The following is a 20,103-nucleotide window of genomic DNA, read 5'->3' as shown; positions in this document are numbered from 1 at the left end:
TCCATTCACCCATCACCCCCTGTGCTCACTGCCCCGTGTCCTAACTCACACCCAGTCCCGTTCACCCATCACCCCCTGTGCTCACTGCCCCGTGTCCTAACTCACACCCTGTCCCGCTCACCCATCACCCCCTGTGCTCACTGCCCCGTGTCCTAACTCACACCCAGTCCCGTTCACCCATCACCCCCTGTGCTCACTGCCCCGTGTCCTAACTCACACCCAGTCCCGTTCACCCATCACCCCCTGTGCTCACTGCCCCGTGTCCTAACTCACACCCAGTCCCGTTCACCCATCACCCCCTATGCTCACTGACCTATATTGGCTCCCGGTCCGGCACCACCTTGATTTTAAAATGCACATCCTTGTTTTCCAATCCCTTCATGGCCTCGCCCCTCCCTATCTATGTAACCTCCTCCAGCCCCACAACCTCCGAGATCTCTGTGCTCCTCTAATTCTGGCCTCTTGAGCATCCCCGATTATAATCGCTCTACCATTGGCGGCTGTGCCTTCAGCTGCCTGGGCCCCGAGCTCTGGCGTTCCCTCCCAAAACCTCTCCGCCTCTCTCTCCTCCTTTAAGACGCTCCTTAATACCTACCTCTTTGACCAAGCCTTTGGTCACCTGCCCTAATATCTCATGTGGCTCGGTGTCAAATTTTATTTCACTACGTTAAAGGCGCTGCATAAACAGACGTTGTTGTTGTTGTTATAGGGCTATAGGGCGAAGGCTGGGGGTGGAGATCAGCCCGGGGTCCTGCTTCTGATCCTGTGACTCCCCGCCGCAATACCACACCCCCGCCACCGCCCGCCCAACCCACCAACTCCTGGAAAATGTTTGTTGACCGAGAACAGGATTTGGACTTTGCTGTGATGCCCCCCTGGTCGAACAGCCTGCTGGTGTTCAGGTGAAGAATGGTGACTCGGTGAGGTGGCAGAGCTGCTTCCAAGTACTGTGAGGGGTGGGGGAACTGATGGGAGAGGCGAGGAACTGGGGGGGGGGGGGGGGGGGGGGCGGAGTTAAAGAAAAGTTAACCCTACTTCACAAACAGACGACTCGACGTCGAGATACAAGGTAAAAATATCTTTAATTTACTAGAATGCATTTGTGTCAGGCGTTGTGTTAAGAGGGAGGTTGTTACACCGGGTAACCACTCAGTGCGGACTGAGAATCGATCGGGCCCGCCCCAGGGTCAGACACGTTTCCCCCCCCGCCTGCCTCCAGCAGCACAATGCCTGGTTCCCACAGTAAACACTCCGAGCTGAGGTGCCGCTTACCACAGAAAGACCCTGACAGCGAGACCACCTCCCCACCCCCCGGGGGATTGAATCTGCTCCACTATCCCTCCCCCCCCCCCCCCTCCTCTCTGTGCCAAGAGAAGCTTGCCCCTCCCCTCCCCACACACAAAACACACAGTCGGTAACAAAAGTTCACTGCATTTTGTGTTGTTTAAGGCTGGCTTGAAGATTTGGAGTCTTACGGTTGTGGGGGGGGGAGCGGTGGTGGGGGGGGTGCTGGGGGAGGATGGGAAGGGGGGGTCCGGGGAAACAAGAGGCGTCGCCACCCCCCTATATTAGCTAGATCCTTGATTCTGAGTAGCTGGTATCTCCTGTGCCGGGTCATCGCCCTTGTGCTCTCTGTTGCTGTCCTCCTCGCCCTCTTCCTCCTCTTCCTGCGGGTACAGGTCCGGGTACCGCTGCATGCATTCCTGCATCGTCCGGAACTGGTCTAGGCAATCGGACCCCTTCACCTCCTCCTTGCTGTAGTGGAAACAAGAGAAGGCAGACTTGAACTGCTCCCCGCAGGGCCCACTCGCCATCCCACCCAGGCAGGGGCAGTTCCAGTTGATGTCGCCGTTTGGTAAGATCAGACCTGCAAATATATTTTAAGGAACACAGATTAGGAAGGACGTCAAGTCCTCAGAAAGTAGGACAGAGGAGGATCGCCAGAATGATGGCAGTTGTCACAGTGTGGCTCGGGCACCGACGCTGTCTCATTCTCTGACTCTATGTGGAGAGCCTGGAGGAGCCGAGCATTTTCCGATGAGACGTTAAACCGAGGCCCCGTCTGCTCTCAGGTGGACGCAAAACATCCCACGACCACTATTTGAAGAAGAGCAGGGGAGTTCTCCCCGGTGTCCTGGGGCCAATATTTATCCCTCAACCAACATCACTAAAAACAGATTATCTGAGGGAGAGCCGGGGGCGCGAGAGCCGGGGCGGGGGGGGGGGGGGGGGCGCGAGAGCCGGGGCGGGGGGGGGGGGGGGGGGGGGGGGGCGCGCGCGAGAGCCGGGGGGGGGGGGGCGAGAAAGCTGCAGAGGGAGCAACAGAGATGGCCAATATATAGTGGCCTTGCCAGCGACGCCCACGTCCCATGAATGATTAAATGAATAGGGAGGGTGGGAAGGGCTAGGGGGATAGACAGAGAAAGGAAGAGAGATGGGGATGGAGAGAGATTGGGAGGGAGAGAGAGAGAAAGAGAAAAGCTAGTATCGAAGGACAGAGTATGGGCTGTGTGTGGCGTGATTGGGTAAATTGCTGTGAATTACAGAGGCTGCAGGATTCACTCACACTCGAGATGGGAAGATGTGCAGGGACACAGCCGTTAGTGGACAAATGAAGATAAATCAAAAGTAAATGGCACGCATTCCAAGAATTTGAACAATCTCCTGCATTGCCTCCCTCCCTCTTAATGGCGGTGTGCTGTCTATAAATTACAGTGACAGAGGAGGTCTCCTTCACACTGGCCAATAATCACAGACACCACACGGAGGGTGAATTGGGGCAGCACCTGTTCTGTGTGGTGCAGGAAGTGGTTTCTCCCCCTTACACTCCTGCGGCGAGAGGAGGGGGTCAGAAATACTGAAACCAGGAAATACAAGGACTTTTAAATCCTCAAAATCAGGTGTCAGCCTTGGCTCAGTGAGCAGCTCTCCCTCTCCCTCTGTCTCCCCCCGCCTTCTCTGTCTGTCTCTCTCTCGCCTCTGAGTCAGAAGTTCGTGGGTTCGATCCCCGCTCCAGAGACTTGAGCCCATAATCCAGGCCAACACTCCCAGTGCCAGTACTGAGGAAGCGCCGCACTGTCAGAGGGTCAGTACATAAGAAATAGGAGCAGGAGTCGGCCATTCGGCCCTTCGAGCCTGCTCCGTCATTCAATGAGATCATGGCTGATCTTCTACCTCAACTCCATTCACCGGCCCTGTCGCCATATCCCTTGATGCCTTTACTAGTCAGAAATCTATCGACTCCTGTTTTGAATATACCCAATGACTGAGCCTCCACAGCCCTCTGGGGTAGAGAATTCCAACGATTCACCACCCTCAGTGAAGAAATGTCTTCTCATCTCAGTCCTGAATGGCCTACACTTTATCCTGTGGCTGTGGCCCCTGGTTCTAGACTCCCCAGCCAAGGGAAACATTCTCCCAGCATCCGCCCTGTCAAGCCCTGTAATAATTTTGTATGCTTCAATGAGATCTCCTCTCATTCTTCTGAATTCAAGAGAATACAGGCCTAGTTTACTCAATCTCTTCTCATAAAGCAGTCCCACCATCCCAGGAATCAATCTCGTGAACCTTCGCTGCACTCCCTCTATGGCAAGTATATCCTTCCTTAGGTAAGGAGACCAAAATTGTACACAGTACTCCAGGTGTGGTCTCACCAAGGCCCGATATAATTGGAGTAAGACTTCTTTACTCCTGTACTCAAATCCTCTTGTAATGAAGGCCAGCATACCATTTGCCTTCCTAATGGCTTGCTGCACCTGCACATTCACTTTCAGTGACTCATGTACAAGGACACCCAGGTCCCTTTGAGCATCTGCATTCCCCAATCTTTCACCATTTAGGAAATACTCTGCCTTTCTGTCTTTTCTACCAAAGTGGATAACTTCACATTTATCCACATTATATTCCATCTGCCATGTTCTCGCCCATGCACTGAGTCTGTCGAGATCCCCTTGAAGCCTCTTCACATCCTCTTCACAACTGACACTGCCACCTAGCTTTGTATCATCAGCAAATTTGGAAATGTTACATTTAGTCCCCTCATCCAAATCATTGATATAGATTGTGAATAGCTGGGGCCCAAGCACCGATCCTTGCGGTACCCCACTAGTCACAGCCTGCCATCCTGAAAAAGACCCGTTTATCCCTACTCTTTGTTTTGTCTGTTAACCAATTCTCAATCCATGCTAGTATATTACCCCCAATTCCATGTGCCCTAATTTTGTTCACCAACCTCTTGTGTGGGACCTTATCGAAGGCCTTCTGAAAATCCAAATACACCACATCTACCGGTTCCCCTTTGTCTACTCCACTAGTTACATCCTCAAAGAACTCCAATAGGTTTGTCAAACAGGATTTCCCTTTCATAAATCCATGTTGACTCCGCCCAATCTTACTATTAGTTTCTAAGTGCCCAGTTATTGCATCCTTTATAATAGATTCTGTCGCTGGCCCTTTCTTTATCAATTTCTTGGTCCCCCTTTGCTGATTTCTAAAAAGATCCCAATCCTCAGGCTGACCGCTTTTTCTGGCAACTTTATAAGCTTCCTCCTTTGACTTAATACTAGCTTTAATTTCTGTTGGAGGAGGGGCAGTACCGAGGGAGCGGCGCGCTGTCGGAGAGGCAGTACCGGGGGAGCGGCGCGCTGTCGGAGGGGCAGTACCGAGGGAGCGGCGCGCTGTCGGAGGGGCAGTACCGAGGGAGCGGCGCGCTGTCGGAGGGGCAGTACCGAGGGAGCGGCGCGCTGTCGGAGGGGCAGTACCGAGGGAGCGGCGCGCTGTCGGAGGGGCAGTACCGAGGGAGCGGCGCGCTGTCGGAGGGGCAGTACCGAGGGAGCGGCGCGCTGTCGGAGGGGCAGTACCGAGGGAGCGGCGCGCTGTCGGAGGGGCAGTACCGGGGGAGCGGCGCGCTGTCGGAGGGGCAGTACCGGGGGAGCGGCGCGCTGTCGGAGGGGCAGTACCGGGGGAGCGGCGCGCTGTCGGAGGGGCAGTACCGGGGGAGCGGCGCGCTGTCGGAGGGGCAGTACCGGGGGAGCGGCGCGCTGTCGGAGGGGCAGTACCGAGGAAGCGCCGCGCTGTCGGAGGGGAGGCTGAGGGAGGCGAGGAGTTCCACAGGTTTGATGTCTTGTGGAAAGAATGAATTAATGCGTTTGGCCATTGGCCCTGATATCACCTTATGTGACTCGGTGTCAAGTTCTGTCTGATTCTGCTCCTGTGAAGCACCTTGGGCTGTTTTACTATGTTAAAGGTGCTATATAAATGCAAGTTGTAAGAAATTTCATAGCAGAGCTGACTGATAAAAACACAACAGTTTGAAGCATCTCCCGGGCAAGCCACTGTTAATGAGGTGAGAAGTGATGAACAGCATGACTTGGATTAAAGTCCTCAAAGATATTCGGAGAGTTATGCGGCAAAATGACGGCCGGGGTGAGCTTTGAGGCTCCAAAACAGGAGCCCATTCTGCTGCTCCCTGTAGCAGAGCGCGCTGGAAGAAGCCCGACTCTGTCTCTCGCTCCCTTTAAAATTCTTGTTCTTTATAGCTCTGATAGTCTGCGGGCGCGACAGAGAGGGAGGGGGCGGGCGGGCAACAGAGAGAGAGAGAGAGAGAGAGAGAGAGAGAGAGAGAGAGAGAGAGAGAGAGAGAGCGCGCGCCAGCGAGAGAGAGAGAGAGCGCGCGCCAGCGACAGGGCGAGAGCGCGCCAGCGACAGGGCGCGAGCGCGCCAGCGACAGGGCGCGAGCGCGCCAGCGACAGGGCGCGAGCGCGCCAGCGACAGGGCGCGAGCGCGCCAGCGAGAGAGAGAGAGCGCGTCAGCGACAGCGAGAGAGAGAGCGTCAGCGAGAGAGAGAGAGCGTCAGCGAGAGAGAGAGAGCGTCAGCGAGAGAGAGAGAGCGTCAGCGAGAGAGAGAGAGCGTCAGCGAGAGAGAGAGCGTCAGCGAGAGAGAGAGCGTCAGCGAGAGAGAGAGAGCGTCAGCGAGAGAGAGAGAGAGCGTCAGTGAGAGAGAGAGCGTCAGCGACAGAGAGCGCCAGCGTCAGCGACAGAGAGCGCCAGCGCCAGCGACAGAGAGCGCCAGCGACAGAGAGCGCCAGCGCCAGAGAGCGCCAGCGACAGAGAGCGAGCGCCAGCGCGCGAGCGCCAGAGAGCGAGCGCCAGAGAGCGAGCGCCAGCGACAGAGAGCGAGCGCCAGCGAGAGCGCGCGAGCTAGAGAGAGCGCGAGCGAGAGCGAACGAGAGAGAGAGCGAACGAGAGAGAGAGCGAACGAGAGAGCGCGAACGAGAGAGAGCGAACGAGAGAGAGCGAACGAGAGAGAGAGCGAACGAGAGAGAGCGAACGAGAGAGAGCGCGAACGAGAGAGAGCGCGAACGAGAGAGAGCGCGAACGAGAGAGAGCGCGAACGAGAGAGAGAGCGAACGAGAGAGAGCGAACGAGAGAGAGCGAACGAGAGAGCAAACGAGAGAGAGAGAGAGCGAACGAGAGAGAGCGAACGAGAGAGAGAGAGAGAGAGCGAACGAGAGAGAGAGCGAACGAGAGAGAGCGCGAACGAGAGAGCGCTGCGAACGAGAGAGAGCGCGAACGAGAGAGAGCGCGAACGAGAGAGAGCGCGAACGAGAGAGAGCGAACGAGAGAGAGCGAACGAGAGAGAGCGCGAACGAGAGAGAGCGCGAACGAGAGAGCGAACGAACGAGAGCGAGAGCGAGCGAACGAGAGAGCGAGCGAACGAGAGAGCGAGCGCGCGAACGAGAGAGAGAGCGAACGAGAGAGCGCGAGCGAGCGAGCGACAAAGACAGAGAGAGAGCGCATGAGCGACAGAGAGAGAAAGAGAGAGAGAGAGAGAGAGAGAGAGAGGGAGAGAGCGAGCATGAGCAACAGAGCAAGAGAGCGACACAATAATCCAGCTGAGGTCAATCCAGTGTTTTGTGAAGGTTTAGCGAAGGGGGAATATCAGGTTTTGAGGAGGAGTTTGAAGCAGCGGAGTCCCGGATGGATCTGAAACCGATTGCTGATCTGCGGCACCATCACAGAGGCAGTCAGCATCGTCACTGTGTGAGACTCAATGACAAGAGGTTGGGCCAATAAAAGGTGTTCTCACAAAGCTCGTACAATCGAGGCGCAGACCCTTACGTGAAGTTTAATTGCTTCTGTTCAACACCCTCGCACTCAGCTTCCGAAACCAACTCAAACACCACCGACAAGCCACCTATCGCCGAACTGCAGCAACACAGACCAAAGCTTCCTCGCCCACTCTACCACCTCCTGAAATCATTCCTTCTCGAGAGAGGGAGGCAATGGAAGACTAGAATACCCCGTGCTCGCTGACCTACATTGGCTGACGGTCCACCACCGCCACAATTTCACATCCTTCCGTGGCCTCACCACTCACTTTCCCACATTACAACAGTGAGTCCACTTCAAAAGCACTTCATTGCCTGTGAAGCGCTTTGGGACGTCCGGTGGTTGTGAAAGGCGCTACAGAAATGAAAGTCTTTCTTTTCGTTTTATCTCTGTAACCTCCTCCAGTCCTACAACCCTCCAATTCTGGCCTCTTGACCATCCCTGATTTTAATCGCTCCACCATTGGCGGCCGTGCCTTCAGCTGCCTGGGCCCCAAGCTCTGGAATTCCCTCCCCAAACCTCTCCGCCTCTCTCTCCTCCTTTAAGACGCTCCTTAAAACTTACATCATTGACCAAGCCTGTGGTCACTTGTCCTAATATCTCCTTCCTTGGCTCGGTGTCAAATCTTTGTCTGATTTACGCTCCTCTGGAGTTTGGGCTGTTTTACTACGTTAAAGGTGCTATATAAATACAATTTATTGTTGTACAATAGAACTGGAATTAGCATTTCTCCAGCGTCTTTCATGCCCTCAGGACATCCCAACGTGTTTTACAGCCAATGAAGTACTTTTGAAGCGTAGTCACTGTTGTAATGTAGGAAACGTGGCAGCCAAATTGCGCACAGCAAGATTCCACAAACAGCAATGTGATAATGACCAGATAATCTGTTTTAGTGATGTTGGTAGAGGGATAAATATTGGCCCCAGGACACCGGGGAAAACTCCCCTGCTCTTCATCAAAATAGTACCATGGGATCTTTTCCGTCCACCTGATAGATGACTGCTCCGACAGTGCAGCGCTCCCTCAGTACTGCCACTCCGACAGTGCAGCGCTCCCTCAGTACTGTCCCTCCGACAGTGCGGCGCTCCCTCAGTACTGCCCCTCCGACAGTGCAGCGCTCCCTCAGTACTGCCCCTCCGACAGTGCGGCGCTCCCTCAGTACTGCCCCTCCGACAGTGCAGCGCTCCCTCAGTACTGCCCCTCCGACAGTGCGGCGCTCCCTCAGTACTGCCCCTCCGACAGTGCAGCGCTCCCTCAGTACTGCCCCTCCGACAGTGCGGCGCTCCCTCAGTACTGCCCCTCCGACAGTGCGGCGCTCCCTCATCACAGGGACTGGGAGAATCAGCCTGGATTATGCGCTCAAGTCACGGGAGATGGTGGCAGTTAAAATATGGCCTTTTGTCGCCATCTTGTGGCCGGAAATGTTTTGCAGCGTGCCTGCTTTCAAAATTATTTACTATTTACATTTATTTATCAAACTAAGACAATGGTTCTCACACTTTTTTGTTTGAACGACTTCTTTTCAAATGGATTAGTAATCACGGACCCCCCGTCTAAATTATAATACTATAAACCCCTTGCACATTTAGATTTCTGAATGCAAAGTTCATCAGTGTCCTGTTACTGGGACTTGAAGGAGATTTTGCCAGGGCTGTCCGATATAGTGATGTGATCAGTAATGTGAAAACTTTTATCTTCCCTACAGTTTCAGCAACATGCCTGTTGAATACTTCACCGCATGACAGCTCCCTGGATGTTGCCTGGGCTGGGGAATTTTAGCGATGAGGAAAGATTGGAGAGGCTGGGGTTGTTTCCTTTGGAACAGAGGAGGCTGAGGGGAGACTTGATTGAGGTGTATAAAATTATGAGGGGCCTGGATAGACATGGGATTGGGGGCAAGGTACTGACTTGGATAGAGAACTGGTTGGCAGACAGGAAGCAAAGAGTTGGAATAAACGGCTCTTTTTCTGAGTGGCAGGCAGTGACTAGTGGGGTACCGCAGGGATCGGTCCTTGGACCCCAGCTATTCACAATATATATTAATGATCTGGACGAGGGAACTGGATGTAATATCTCCAAGTTTGCAGATGACACAAAGCTGGGTGGGCGTGTGTGCTGTGAGGAGGATGCAGAGAAACTCCAGGATGATTTGGACATGTTGGGTGATTGGGCAGAAGCATGGCAGATGCAATATAAAGTGGATAAATGCGAGGTTATCCACTTTGGTGGCAAAAACAGGAAGGCAGATTATTATCTGAACGGCAATAGATTGGGAGAAGGGGAAGTGCAATGAGACCTGGGTGTTCTTGTGCACCAGTCGCTGAAGGTAAGCATGCAGGTGCAGCAGGCGGTTAAGAAGGTAAATGGTATGTTGGCCTTCGTAGCAAGAGGGTTCGAGTACAAGAACAAGGATGTCTTGCTGCAGTTGTACAGGGCCTTGGTGAGACCACATCTTGAGTATTGTGTGCAGTTTTGGTCACCTTATCTGAGGAAGGATGTTCTTGCCACGGAGGGAGTGCAGCGAAGATTCACCAGGCTGATACCTGGGGTGGCAGGAGTGATGTATGAGGAGAGATTGGGTCATTTGGGCTTATACTCGCTGGAGTTTAGAAGAATGAGAGGGGATCTCATTGAAACTTATAAAATTCTAACAGGACTAGACAGACTAGATGCTGGAAGGATGTTCCCGATGGTCGGGGAGTCCAGAACCAGGGGTCACAGTCTAAAGATAAGGGGTAAGCCATTTAGGACAGAGATGAGGAGGAATTTCTTCACCCAGAGAGTGGTTAACCTGTGGGATTCTCTACCACAGAAGGCAGTTGAGGCCAATTCGTTAAATATATTCAAGAAGGAGTTAGATATATTTCTTAATGCTAAAGGGATCAAGGGATATGGGGAGAAAGCAGGGACAGGGTACTGAGTTTGGATGATCAGCCATGATCGCATTGAATGGCGGAGCAGGCTCGAGGGGCCTAATGGCCTACTCCTGCTCCTATCTTCTATGCTTCTATGTTAAAATGTGTCTGTCATCTGCCTCCAGAACATCGTGCACCTGTATAGCGATTTGAATGTAGTAACTGTCGCCCCAAGGTGTGGACAAAGCTCCCTCTACACTGTCCCCATCAAACACTCCCAGGGCAGGTACAGCACAGGTTAGATACAGAGTAAAGCTCCCTCTACACTGTCCCCATCAAACACTCCCAGGGCAGGTACAGCACAGGTTAGATACAGAGTAAAGCTCCCTCTACACTGTCCCATCAAACACTCCCAGGGCAGGTACAGCATGGGTTAGATACAGAGTAAAGCTCCCTCTACAATGTCCCCATCAAACACTCCCAGGGCAGGTACAGCACAGGTTAGATACAGAGTAAAGCTCCCTCTACACTGTCCCATCAAACACTCCCAGGGCAGGTACAGCACGGGTTAGGTACAGAGTAAAGCTCCCTCTACACTGTCGCATCAAACACTCCCAGGGCAGGTACAGCACAGGTTAAATACAGAGTAAAGCTCCCTCTGCACTGTCGCGAGGAACTACAAATATAAAGAATGACTTGAATTTTTTTTTTCCGTTAGAACAATACAGATCACAGGGCGATATGACGGACGTGTTTAAAATGATGAAACGATGGGACAGGGTAGATAGAAGCAGACTGCTCCCAGTGGTCGAGGGGTCAGGAACGAGGGGCCACAGACACAAGATTAAATGTCAGAGATTTAGAACAGGGGGCAGGAGGAACCTCTTCACACAGAGAGTTGTGGGGCTGTGGGATTCACTCCAGGGTCAGTGGTGGAGACAGAAACTGTCTCAACATTGAAGCTTGGATTGGAGAGGGGGATGGAGGGAGAGGGGCTGGAGGGAGAGGGGAACAGGGCGGGTAAACGTGATTAGAACTATCTACTCGTGTGAAGGGTAAAGGCCGACACGGACTGGATGGGCTGAATGGCTGTAACTTGTGTGACTTTCTGTAAAGCCAGCAGTGAGTTGAGTGGCCAGTGAATCTGGTTTTTGGAGGTGTTGGTTGTGGGAGCGATGTTACTCAGGACATCGGGAGAGCTCCCTGCTCTTCCAATGGCGCCGTGGGAATCTTCTACACCCACCTGACCAGGGGCTTTACACAGAGGAGCTGTCGATGGCATTGGAAGGACTGTCCGCGTTTAGACTTCCGGGAAGAATCGGGCGGCCTGCACTTAGGAACACAGGAACAGGAGGAGGCCATTCAGCCCCTGGAGCCTGTTACACAGGAACAGGAGGAGGCCATTCAGCCCCTCGAGCCTGTTACACAGGAACAGGAGGAGGCCGTTCAGCCCCTGGAGCCTGTTACACAGGAACAGGAGGAGGCCGTTCAGCCCCTGGAGCCTGTTACACAGGAACAGGAGGAGGCCGTTCAGCCCCTGGAGCCTGTTACACAGGAACAGGAGGAGGCCGTTCAGCCCCTGGAGCCTGTTACACAGGAACAGGAGGAGGCCATTCAGCCCCTGGAGCCTGTTACACAGGAACAGGAGGAGGCCATTCAGCCCCTCGAGCCTGTTACACAGGAACAGGAGGAGGCCATTCAGCCCCTCGAGCCTGTTACACAGGAACAGGAGGAGGCCATTCAGCCCCTCGAGTCTGTTACACAGGAACAGGAGGAGGCCAATCAGCCCCTCGAGCCTGTTACACAGGAACAGGAGGAGGCCGTTCAACCTCTCGAGCCTGTTACACAGGAACAGGAGGAGGCCATTCAGCCCCTCGAGCCTGTTACACAGGAACAGGAGGAGGCCGTTCAACCCCTCGAGCCTGTCCTGTCATTCAATGAGATCATGGCTGATCTGTGACCTAACCCCATATACCCGCCTTTGCCCCGTATCCCTCAATACTCTTTGGTTAACAGAAATCTATCAATATCCGATTTAAAATTAACAATTGATCGAGCATCAATTGCTGTTTGCGGAAGAGAGTTCCAAACTTCTACCACCCTTTGTGTGTAGAAGTGTTTCCTAATTTCACTCCTGAAAGGTCTGGCTCTAATTTTTAGACTCTGCCCCCAGTCCTAGACTCCCCAACCAGCGGCAATAGTTTCTCTCTATCTCCCCTATCTGTTCCCCTTAATATCTTGAAAACTTCGATTAGATCACCGCTTAACCTTCTAAATTCCAAGGAATACAACCCTAGTTTGTGTAATCGCTCCTCGTAACTTAACCCTCGGAGTCCGGGTGTCATTCTGGTAAACCGTCACTGCACTCCCTCCAAGGCCAATATATCCTTCCTAAGGTGTGGTGCCCAGAACTGCTCACCCCCCCGTCGACCCCTATCCCACCCCCCCCCCCGGTCGACCCCTATCCCCCCCCCCCCCCCCCGGTCGACCCCTATCCCACCCCCCCCCCCGGTCGACCCCTATCCCACCCACCGCCCCCCCCGACCCCTATCCCACACCCAAGCTAAGTTACGACACTGACATCTACCCCACAATTGCCCAGGTATATTCTGTTCACAAAAAACAGGACAAATCCAACCTGGCCAATTACCATCCCATCAGTCTACGCTCAATCATCAGCAATGCGATGGAAGGTGTCGTCTACAGTGCTATCAAGCGGCACTTACTCACCAATAACCTGTTCATTGACGCCCAGTTTGGCTTCTGTCAGGACCACTTGACTCCAGACCTCATTACAACCTTGGTCCAAACATGGACAAAAGAGCTAAATTCCAGAGGTGAGGTGAGAGTGACTGCCCTTGACATCAAGGTAACATTTGACCGAGTGTGGCATCAAGGAGCCCTAGTAAAACTGAAGTCAATGGGAATCAGGGGGAAAACTCTCCACTGACTGGAGTCATACCTAGCACAAAGGAAGATGGTTGTGGTGATTGAAGGTCAATCATCACAGCCCCAAGACATCACTGCAAGAGTTCCTCAGGGCAGTGTCCTAGGCCCAACCATCTTCAGCTGCTTCATCAATGAGCTTCCCTCCAACATAACGTCAGTAATGGGGATGTTCGCTGATGACTGCACAGTGTTCAGCGCCATTCACAACTCTGCTCCTAATGAAGAAGTCCATGCCCGCATGCAGCAGGTGCTGGGCAACATCTAGACTGGAGCTGGCATGTGGCAAGTACCATTCGTACCACATAAATCCAGGCAATGGCCATCTCCAACAAGAAAAGACCCAACTGCCTCCCTGACCTTCAATGGCACCACCAGCAACCGCTTGTATTTATATAGCGCCTTTAATGTAGTAAAACGTCCCAGGGTGCTTCACAGGAGCGATTATCAAACAGAATTTGACACCGAGCCACAAAGAGATATTAGGACAGGTGATGAATAGCTTGGTGAAAGAGGTCGGTTTTAAGGAGTGTCCTAAAGGAGGAGAGAGCGGTAAAGGCACAGAGAGGTTTAGGGAGGGAATTCCAGAGCTCGGGACCCAGGCAGCTGAAGGCACGGCCACCAATGGTGGGGCGATGGAAATCGGGGATGGTCAAGAGGGCAGAATTGGAGGAGCGCAGAGATCTCGGAGGGTTTTAGGGCTGGATCTTTGGGGCCGGGGGGGGGGAAGGGTTATCATAGACCAGAGGTTTAACTAAACTAGACATATCAACACTATGGCTACAAGGGCAGGGCAGGGACTGGGTGCTCTAATGCATGGCTCCCCTCCTGGACCCATCAAATCCTTTCCAGCTCTCCAAGGGCACCAGGCCTATGGGAACACCACTACCTCGGCAGGAGTGTGACAGTACAATCTCCGCGCGCTTGGGTTGGTGCAACGGCAACGATACTCAAAAAACCCGACACCATCCAGGAGAGCTGGACTCACCATTCAGTCCCCCCACCACCGGCGCACCGTGGCTACAGTGTGTACCATTCACTCCCTCCACCACCGGGGCTGCAGTGTGTACCATTCACTCCCTCCACCACCGGCGCACTGTGGCTGCAGTGTGTACCATTCACTCCCTCCACCACCGGCGCACCGTGGCTGCAGTGTGTACCATTCAGTCCCCCCACCACCGGCGCACCGTGGCTACAGTGTGTACCATTCACTCCCTCCACCACCGTGGCTGCAGTGTGTACCATTCAGTCCCCCCACCACCGGCGCACCGTGGCTGCAGTGTGTACCATTCAGTCCCCCCACCACCGGCGCACCGTGGCTACAGTGTGTACCATTCACTCCCTCCACCACCGTGGCTGCAGTGTGTACCATTCAGTCCCCCCACCACCGGCGCACCGTGGCTGCAGTGTGTACCATTCACTCCCTCCACCACCGGCGCACCGTGGCTGCAGTGTGTACCATTCACTCCCTCCACCACCGGCGCACCGTGGCTGCAGTGTGTACCATTCAGTCCCCCCACCACCGGCGCACCGTGGCTGCAGTGTGTACCATTCAGTCCCCCCACCACCGGCGCACCGTGGCTGCAGTGTGTACCATTCAGTCCCCCCACCACCGGCGCACCGTGGCTGCAGTGTGTACCATTCACTCCCTCCACCACCGGCGCACCGTGGCTGCAGTGTGTACCATTCACTCCCTCCACCACCGGCGCACCGTGGCTGCAGTGTGTACCATTCAGTCCCTCCACCACCGGCGCACCGTGGCTGCAGTGTGTACCATTCACTCCCTCCACCACCGGCGCACCGTGGCTGCAGTGTGTACCATTCAGTCCCCCCACCACCGGCGCACCGTGGCTGCAGTGTGTACCATTCAGTCCCTCCACCACCGGCGCACCGTGGCTGCAGTGTGTACCATTCAGTCCCCCCACCACCGGCGCACCGTGGCTGCAGTGTGTACCATTCAGTCCCCCCACCACCGGCGCACCGTGGCTGCAGTGTGTACCATTCAGTCCCCCCACCACCGGCGCACCGTGGCTGCAGTGTGTACCATTCACTCCCTCCACCACCGGCGCACCGTGGCTGCAGTGTGTACCATTCAGTCCCCCCACCACCGGCGCACCGTGGCTGCAGTGTGTACCATCTACAAGATGCACTGCAGCAACTCGTGAAGGCTTCTTCGGCAGCACCTCCCAAACCCGCAACCTCCACTACCAAGAAGGAACTTGCATTTCTCCAGCACCTTTCATGACCTCAGGACGTCCCAAAGCGCTCCACAGCCAATGAAGTACTTTTGAAGTGTGGTCTTTGTTGTAATGTAGGAAACGCAGCAGCCAATTCGCGCACAGCAAGCTCCCACAAACAGCAATGAGATAATGACCAGATCATCTGTTTTAGTGACGTTGGTTGAGGGATAAATATTTGCCCCAGGACACCGGGGAGAACTCCCCTGCTTTTGTCGAAATAATCCAGCGGAATCTTTTACATCCACCAGAGAGAGCACAGACGGGGCCTCGGTTTTGTGTCTCATCAGAAAGGCAAAATCCCCCAAACCCACGACCCCCTGACATCAGCAGTAGGGAAAATGCTAGAATCTATTATTAAGGACGTGGTAACAGGGCACTTAGAAAATAATAATAGGATTGGGCAGAGTCGACACGGATTTATGAAAGGGAGATCACGTTTGACGAATCTGTTATGAGGTTGTAACTAGCAGAATAGATAAAGGGGAACCAGTGGATGTGATGTATTTGGATTTTCAGAAGGCATTCGATAAGGTGCCACACAAGAGGTTATTAAACCAAATTAGGGCTCGTGGGATTGGAGGTAATATACTAGCATGGATTGAGGATTGGTTAACGGACAGAAAACAGAGAGTAGGAATAAACGGGTCATTTTCAGGTTGGCAGGCTGTAACTAGTGGGGTACCGCAAGGATCAGTGCTTGGGCCTCAGCTATTCACAATCTACATCAATGATTTGGATGAGGGGACCAAATGTAATATATCCAAGTTTGCTGATGATACAAAGCTGGGTGGGAATATAAGTTGTGAGGAGGATGCAAGGAGGCTTCAAGGGGATATAGACAGGCTAAGTGAGTGGACAAGAACATGGCAAATGGAATATCATGTGGAGAAATGTGAAGTTATCCACTTTGGTAGGAAAAATAGAAAAGCAGAGTATTTTATAAATGGTGAGAGATTGGGAAATGTCGGTGTTCAGAGGGACCTGGGTGTCCTTGTACACGAATCACTGAAAGTTAACATGCAAGTGTGGTAAACCACTGTTTGGATTCCAATGTGTACATGTCTGTACATGCCTCGGCTGACTCCTCCCACGAGTCCAGGTATAAAGGTGACTGCTCCACAGTCCCTCTGTATTCTGGACCGGTCGACCACTTGAGGCACACCTTCATTCTCTTGTTAATAAAAGCCTGTTAGTTACTCGCTTAACCTCAGTCTTTTGAGTAATTGATAGCGCATCAATTTTATTAACAAGATTTTTATAATGGAGAAGATCCTCACACCAGCATGCCTGGACTTAGACCATCGGGAGGCGGACGCATCCACCAAGTTTACTCACTGGCTTAGGTGCTTTGAAAAATTCCTGATTGCCTCCGCTGCAACGGTCAAATCGGACGAGGACAAACTGGATGTCCTGACCTCGCGTACTCGGTCATCCAGGACGCGACCTCGTACGCAGATGCTATCAAGCTCCTCAAGGACCAGTACACGCGCCCAGTGAACGAGGTGTACGCCAGGCACCTCCTGGGGAGTCGTAAACAACAACCTGGGGAATCGACCGAGGAATACCTTCAGGCACTGTCTGTGCTTGGCCGGGCCTGTGGCTGTAAGGATGTAAAGGCCGCCGTGTACACAGAGGAACTTATCCGGGACGCTTTTGTAGCGGGCCACAGGTCCAATTACACCCGACAGCGACTGTTGGAGCAGTGACCTCGACCTCAACAAGGCCTCTGAACTCGCACTATCATTGGACGCAGCCTACCGGGGCATGGATGCCTACTCCTCTGCACCGTGGACGCCGCGGGGAACGACAGCCTGGGACACGGTAGGACCGTCTCATAGCGCCGTGCCACCCCAGCCACATCCCAGCAACGGCCCAACTACCGCAGCAGTGTCCCAAGGCCAGACAGCAGTGTCCCAAGGCCAGAAATGCTACTTCTGTGGCCAGGCCAAACACCCCAGAGCGCGCTGCCTGGCGAAAAATGCGATCTGCTCGGGCTGCGGGAAGAAGGGACACTACGCCAGTGTCTGCAGAGCCAAAGCCACCCCGAACCCCAGCAGCGCCGTGTGTGGGCCGTGCGGGCCGCCATCTTGGGCCTCCCCAGCCATGTGCGAACCACCGGAACACCAGCCATTTTGGACGCCTCCAGCCACATGGGGATCATGGACGCCGCCATCTTGGACGACAGCCAGGACGCAGCAGGCCGCCAACACCGCCTCATCTGATACCCGCAGCGACACACCGACCCCTACGCTGGCCTTCGTTACGCTGGACCAAGCGAGACCGCACCAAGTGGCCCGGTCCACAATGGACATTAAGGTAAGTGGTCACGAAACAATCTGCCTTTTTGACTCTGGGAGCACGGAGAGCTTCATCCACCCCGACACGGTGCGGCGTTGCTCTCTCCCAGTCCTGCCTGCGCACCAGCGGATTTCTATGGCCTCCGAGTCCCAGTCGGCGGACATTGGCGGCTACTGCGTGGTGACACTCTTAGTAGGCGGGACTGTGTATGATAATTTTAAACTTCTGGTCCTGCCCCACCTCTGCGCTGCCGTTCTACTGGGGTTAGATTTTCAGTGCCACCTTAAAAGTGTTACGATGGCGTACGGTGGACCCCTCCCCCCACTCACAGTCCGCAGCCAGCAGCTTCAAAATTGCCCGCCGCGCACCAGGTGCAACCTCTCCACACTCAGAGTCACCCCCCACTGTTTGCTAACCTCACCCCCGACTGTAAGCCCATCGCCACAAAGAGCAGGCGATACAGTGCCGGGGACAGGGTTTTCATTAAAACCGAAGTGGAGCGGCTCCTGAAGGAGGGGATTATTGAGGGCAGCACCAGCCCCTGGCGAGCCCAGGTTGTGGTCGTTAAGACCAGCGAGAAGCAGCGCCTGGTCATCGACTACAGCCAGACAATAAATCGCTACACCCTGCTGGACGCTTAACCACTCCCCCGCATAGCTGATATGGTCAACCAGATCGCGCAGTACCGCGTCTTCTCGACCATTGACCTGAAATCAGCGTACCACCAGCTCCCTATCCGCCCTGAGGACCGCCAGTATACTGCCTTTGAGGCAAACGCCCGCCTCTACCACTTCCTTAGGGTTCCCTTCGGCGTCACCAACGGGGTCTCCGTCTTCCAAAGGGAGATGGACCGGATGGTCGATCAAAATGCGTTGCAGGCCACTTTCCCATATCTGGACAATGTGACCATCTGCGGCCATGACTTGCAGGACCATGACGCAAACCTCGAAAAATTCCTCTGCACCGCCCAACTCCTGAACCTGACGTATAACAAGGAGAAGTGCATATTCCGCACAACCCGCCACGCCATCCTTGGCTGTGTTGTGGAACACGGAGTCATCGGTCCCGACCCCGACCGGATGCGTCCCCTTATGGAACTCCCACTGCCCCACTGCCTCAAGGCCCTGAAGAGGTGCCTAGGGTTTTTCTCCTATTACGCCCAGTGGGTCCCCTACTATGCGGACAAGGCCCGTCCGCTGATCAAGTCCACCTCTTTTCCCGTGACGGCAGAGGCCCGCTTAGCCTTCCACCGTATCAAGGAAGACATTGCCAAAGCCACCATGCACGCAGTGGACGAATCCATCCCCTTCCAGCTGGAAAGCGACGCGTCCGACTTTGCCCTGGCCGCTACCCTTAATCAGGCGGGGAGACCCGTGGCCTTCTTTTCACGAACCCTCCAGGGCCCGGAGACCAGACACTCCGCTGTTGAGAAGGAGGCCCAGGCTATTGTGGAGGCTGTGCGTCATTGGAGGCACTACCTGGCCGGAAAACGATTTACCCTGCTCACTGACCAGCATTCAGTTGCTTTTATGTTTAACAACAAGCAGAGGGGCAAAATCAAAAACGACAAGATCTTGAGGTGGAGAATCGAACTTTCCACCTACAATTACAAGATCTTGTACCGGCCCGGGAAGCTCAATGAACCCCCGGATGCTCTATCGCGTGGCACCTGCGCCAGCGCGCAGATCGATAGACTGCGGGCCCTCCACAATGACCTCTGCCACCCGGGGGTCACAAGGTTCTTCCACTTCATCAAGGCCCGCAACCTGCCTTACTCCATTGAGGAGGTCAGGACCATGACCAGGAACTGCCAAGTCTGTGCTGAGTGTAAACCGCACTTCTATAGACCAGACAGGGCTCACCTGATAAAAGCCACTCGCCCCTTCGAGCGCCTGAGCGTTCATTTTAAAGGGCCTCTCCCCTCCTCTGACCGCCATGTGTACTTCCTCAACATTATTGATGAGTACTCCCGTTTCCCGTTCGCCATCCCCTGCCCGGACATGACCAGTGCCACGGTCATTAAATGTCTGAACGACCTCGTCACCCTGTTCGGTTTCCCCAGCTATATCCATAGTGACCGGGGCTCATCGTTTATGAGCAACGAACTCCGCCAGTACCTGCTCGCTAGGGGTATTGCCACAAGCAGGACCACCAGTTACAACCCCCGGGGGAACGGACAGGTGGAAAGAGAAAATGCGACAGTTTGGAAGGCCGTCCTGCTAGCCTTAAAGTCTAGGGGCCTTCCAACCTCCCGCTGGCAGGATGTGCTCCCCGATGCGCTCCACTCTATTCGGTCACTGCTCTGCACTGCCACTAACGCCACCCCTCATGAGAAAATGTTTGTCTTCCCAAGGAAGTCCACATCGGGGACATCGCTACCGCCATGGCTGACGTCCCCAGGGCCGGTCCTACTGAGAAGACACGTGAGGACCCATAAAACGGACGCCCTGGTCGAGAGGGTCGACCTCCTCCACGCCAACCCCCAGTATGCTTACATTGCGTACCCGGGCGGGCGGGAGGACACAGTCTCTGTGATAATAATGATAACTTCCGGGAAGTTATGTGTCACTTCCTGTGAACTGTGTATATACGTCACTTCCTGTTGGACTGGTATAAATACTGAACTGCTCAGTATTGTAAAGGGGCTTCTACCA

The 20,103-nt window shown here is 54.2% G+C and overlaps 1 protein-coding gene across 1 annotated transcript in view; it reads right to left on the bottom strand.

Moving 5' to 3' along the window:
- Positions 1-1,063: 1,063 nt before the first annotated feature.
- LOC147111349 (mitochondrial intermembrane space import and assembly protein 40-like) overlaps positions 1,064-20,103 on the bottom strand; it is a 37,068-nt gene continuing 18,028 nt past the window's right edge. Inside the window, exon 3 of the mRNA XM_086002298.1 lies at positions 1,064-1,867. Within this exon, the coding sequence (XP_085858424.1) occupies positions 1,569-1,867 (299 nt within the window). The 3' untranslated portion in view covers positions 1,064-1,568. The remainder of the gene's footprint in view (positions 1,868-20,103) is intronic.

Source organism: Somniosus microcephalus, chromosome 11, assembly GCF_052327205.1.
Source record: "Somniosus microcephalus isolate GS21.2 chromosome 11, FLI_Smic_1.0, whole genome shotgun sequence".
Taxonomy (NCBI): Eukaryota; Metazoa; Chordata; class Chondrichthyes; order Squaliformes; family Somniosidae; genus Somniosus; species Somniosus microcephalus.
Note: the sequence above shows the minus strand (reverse complement) of the source record. Positions and strands in the feature narration are given on the sequence as shown.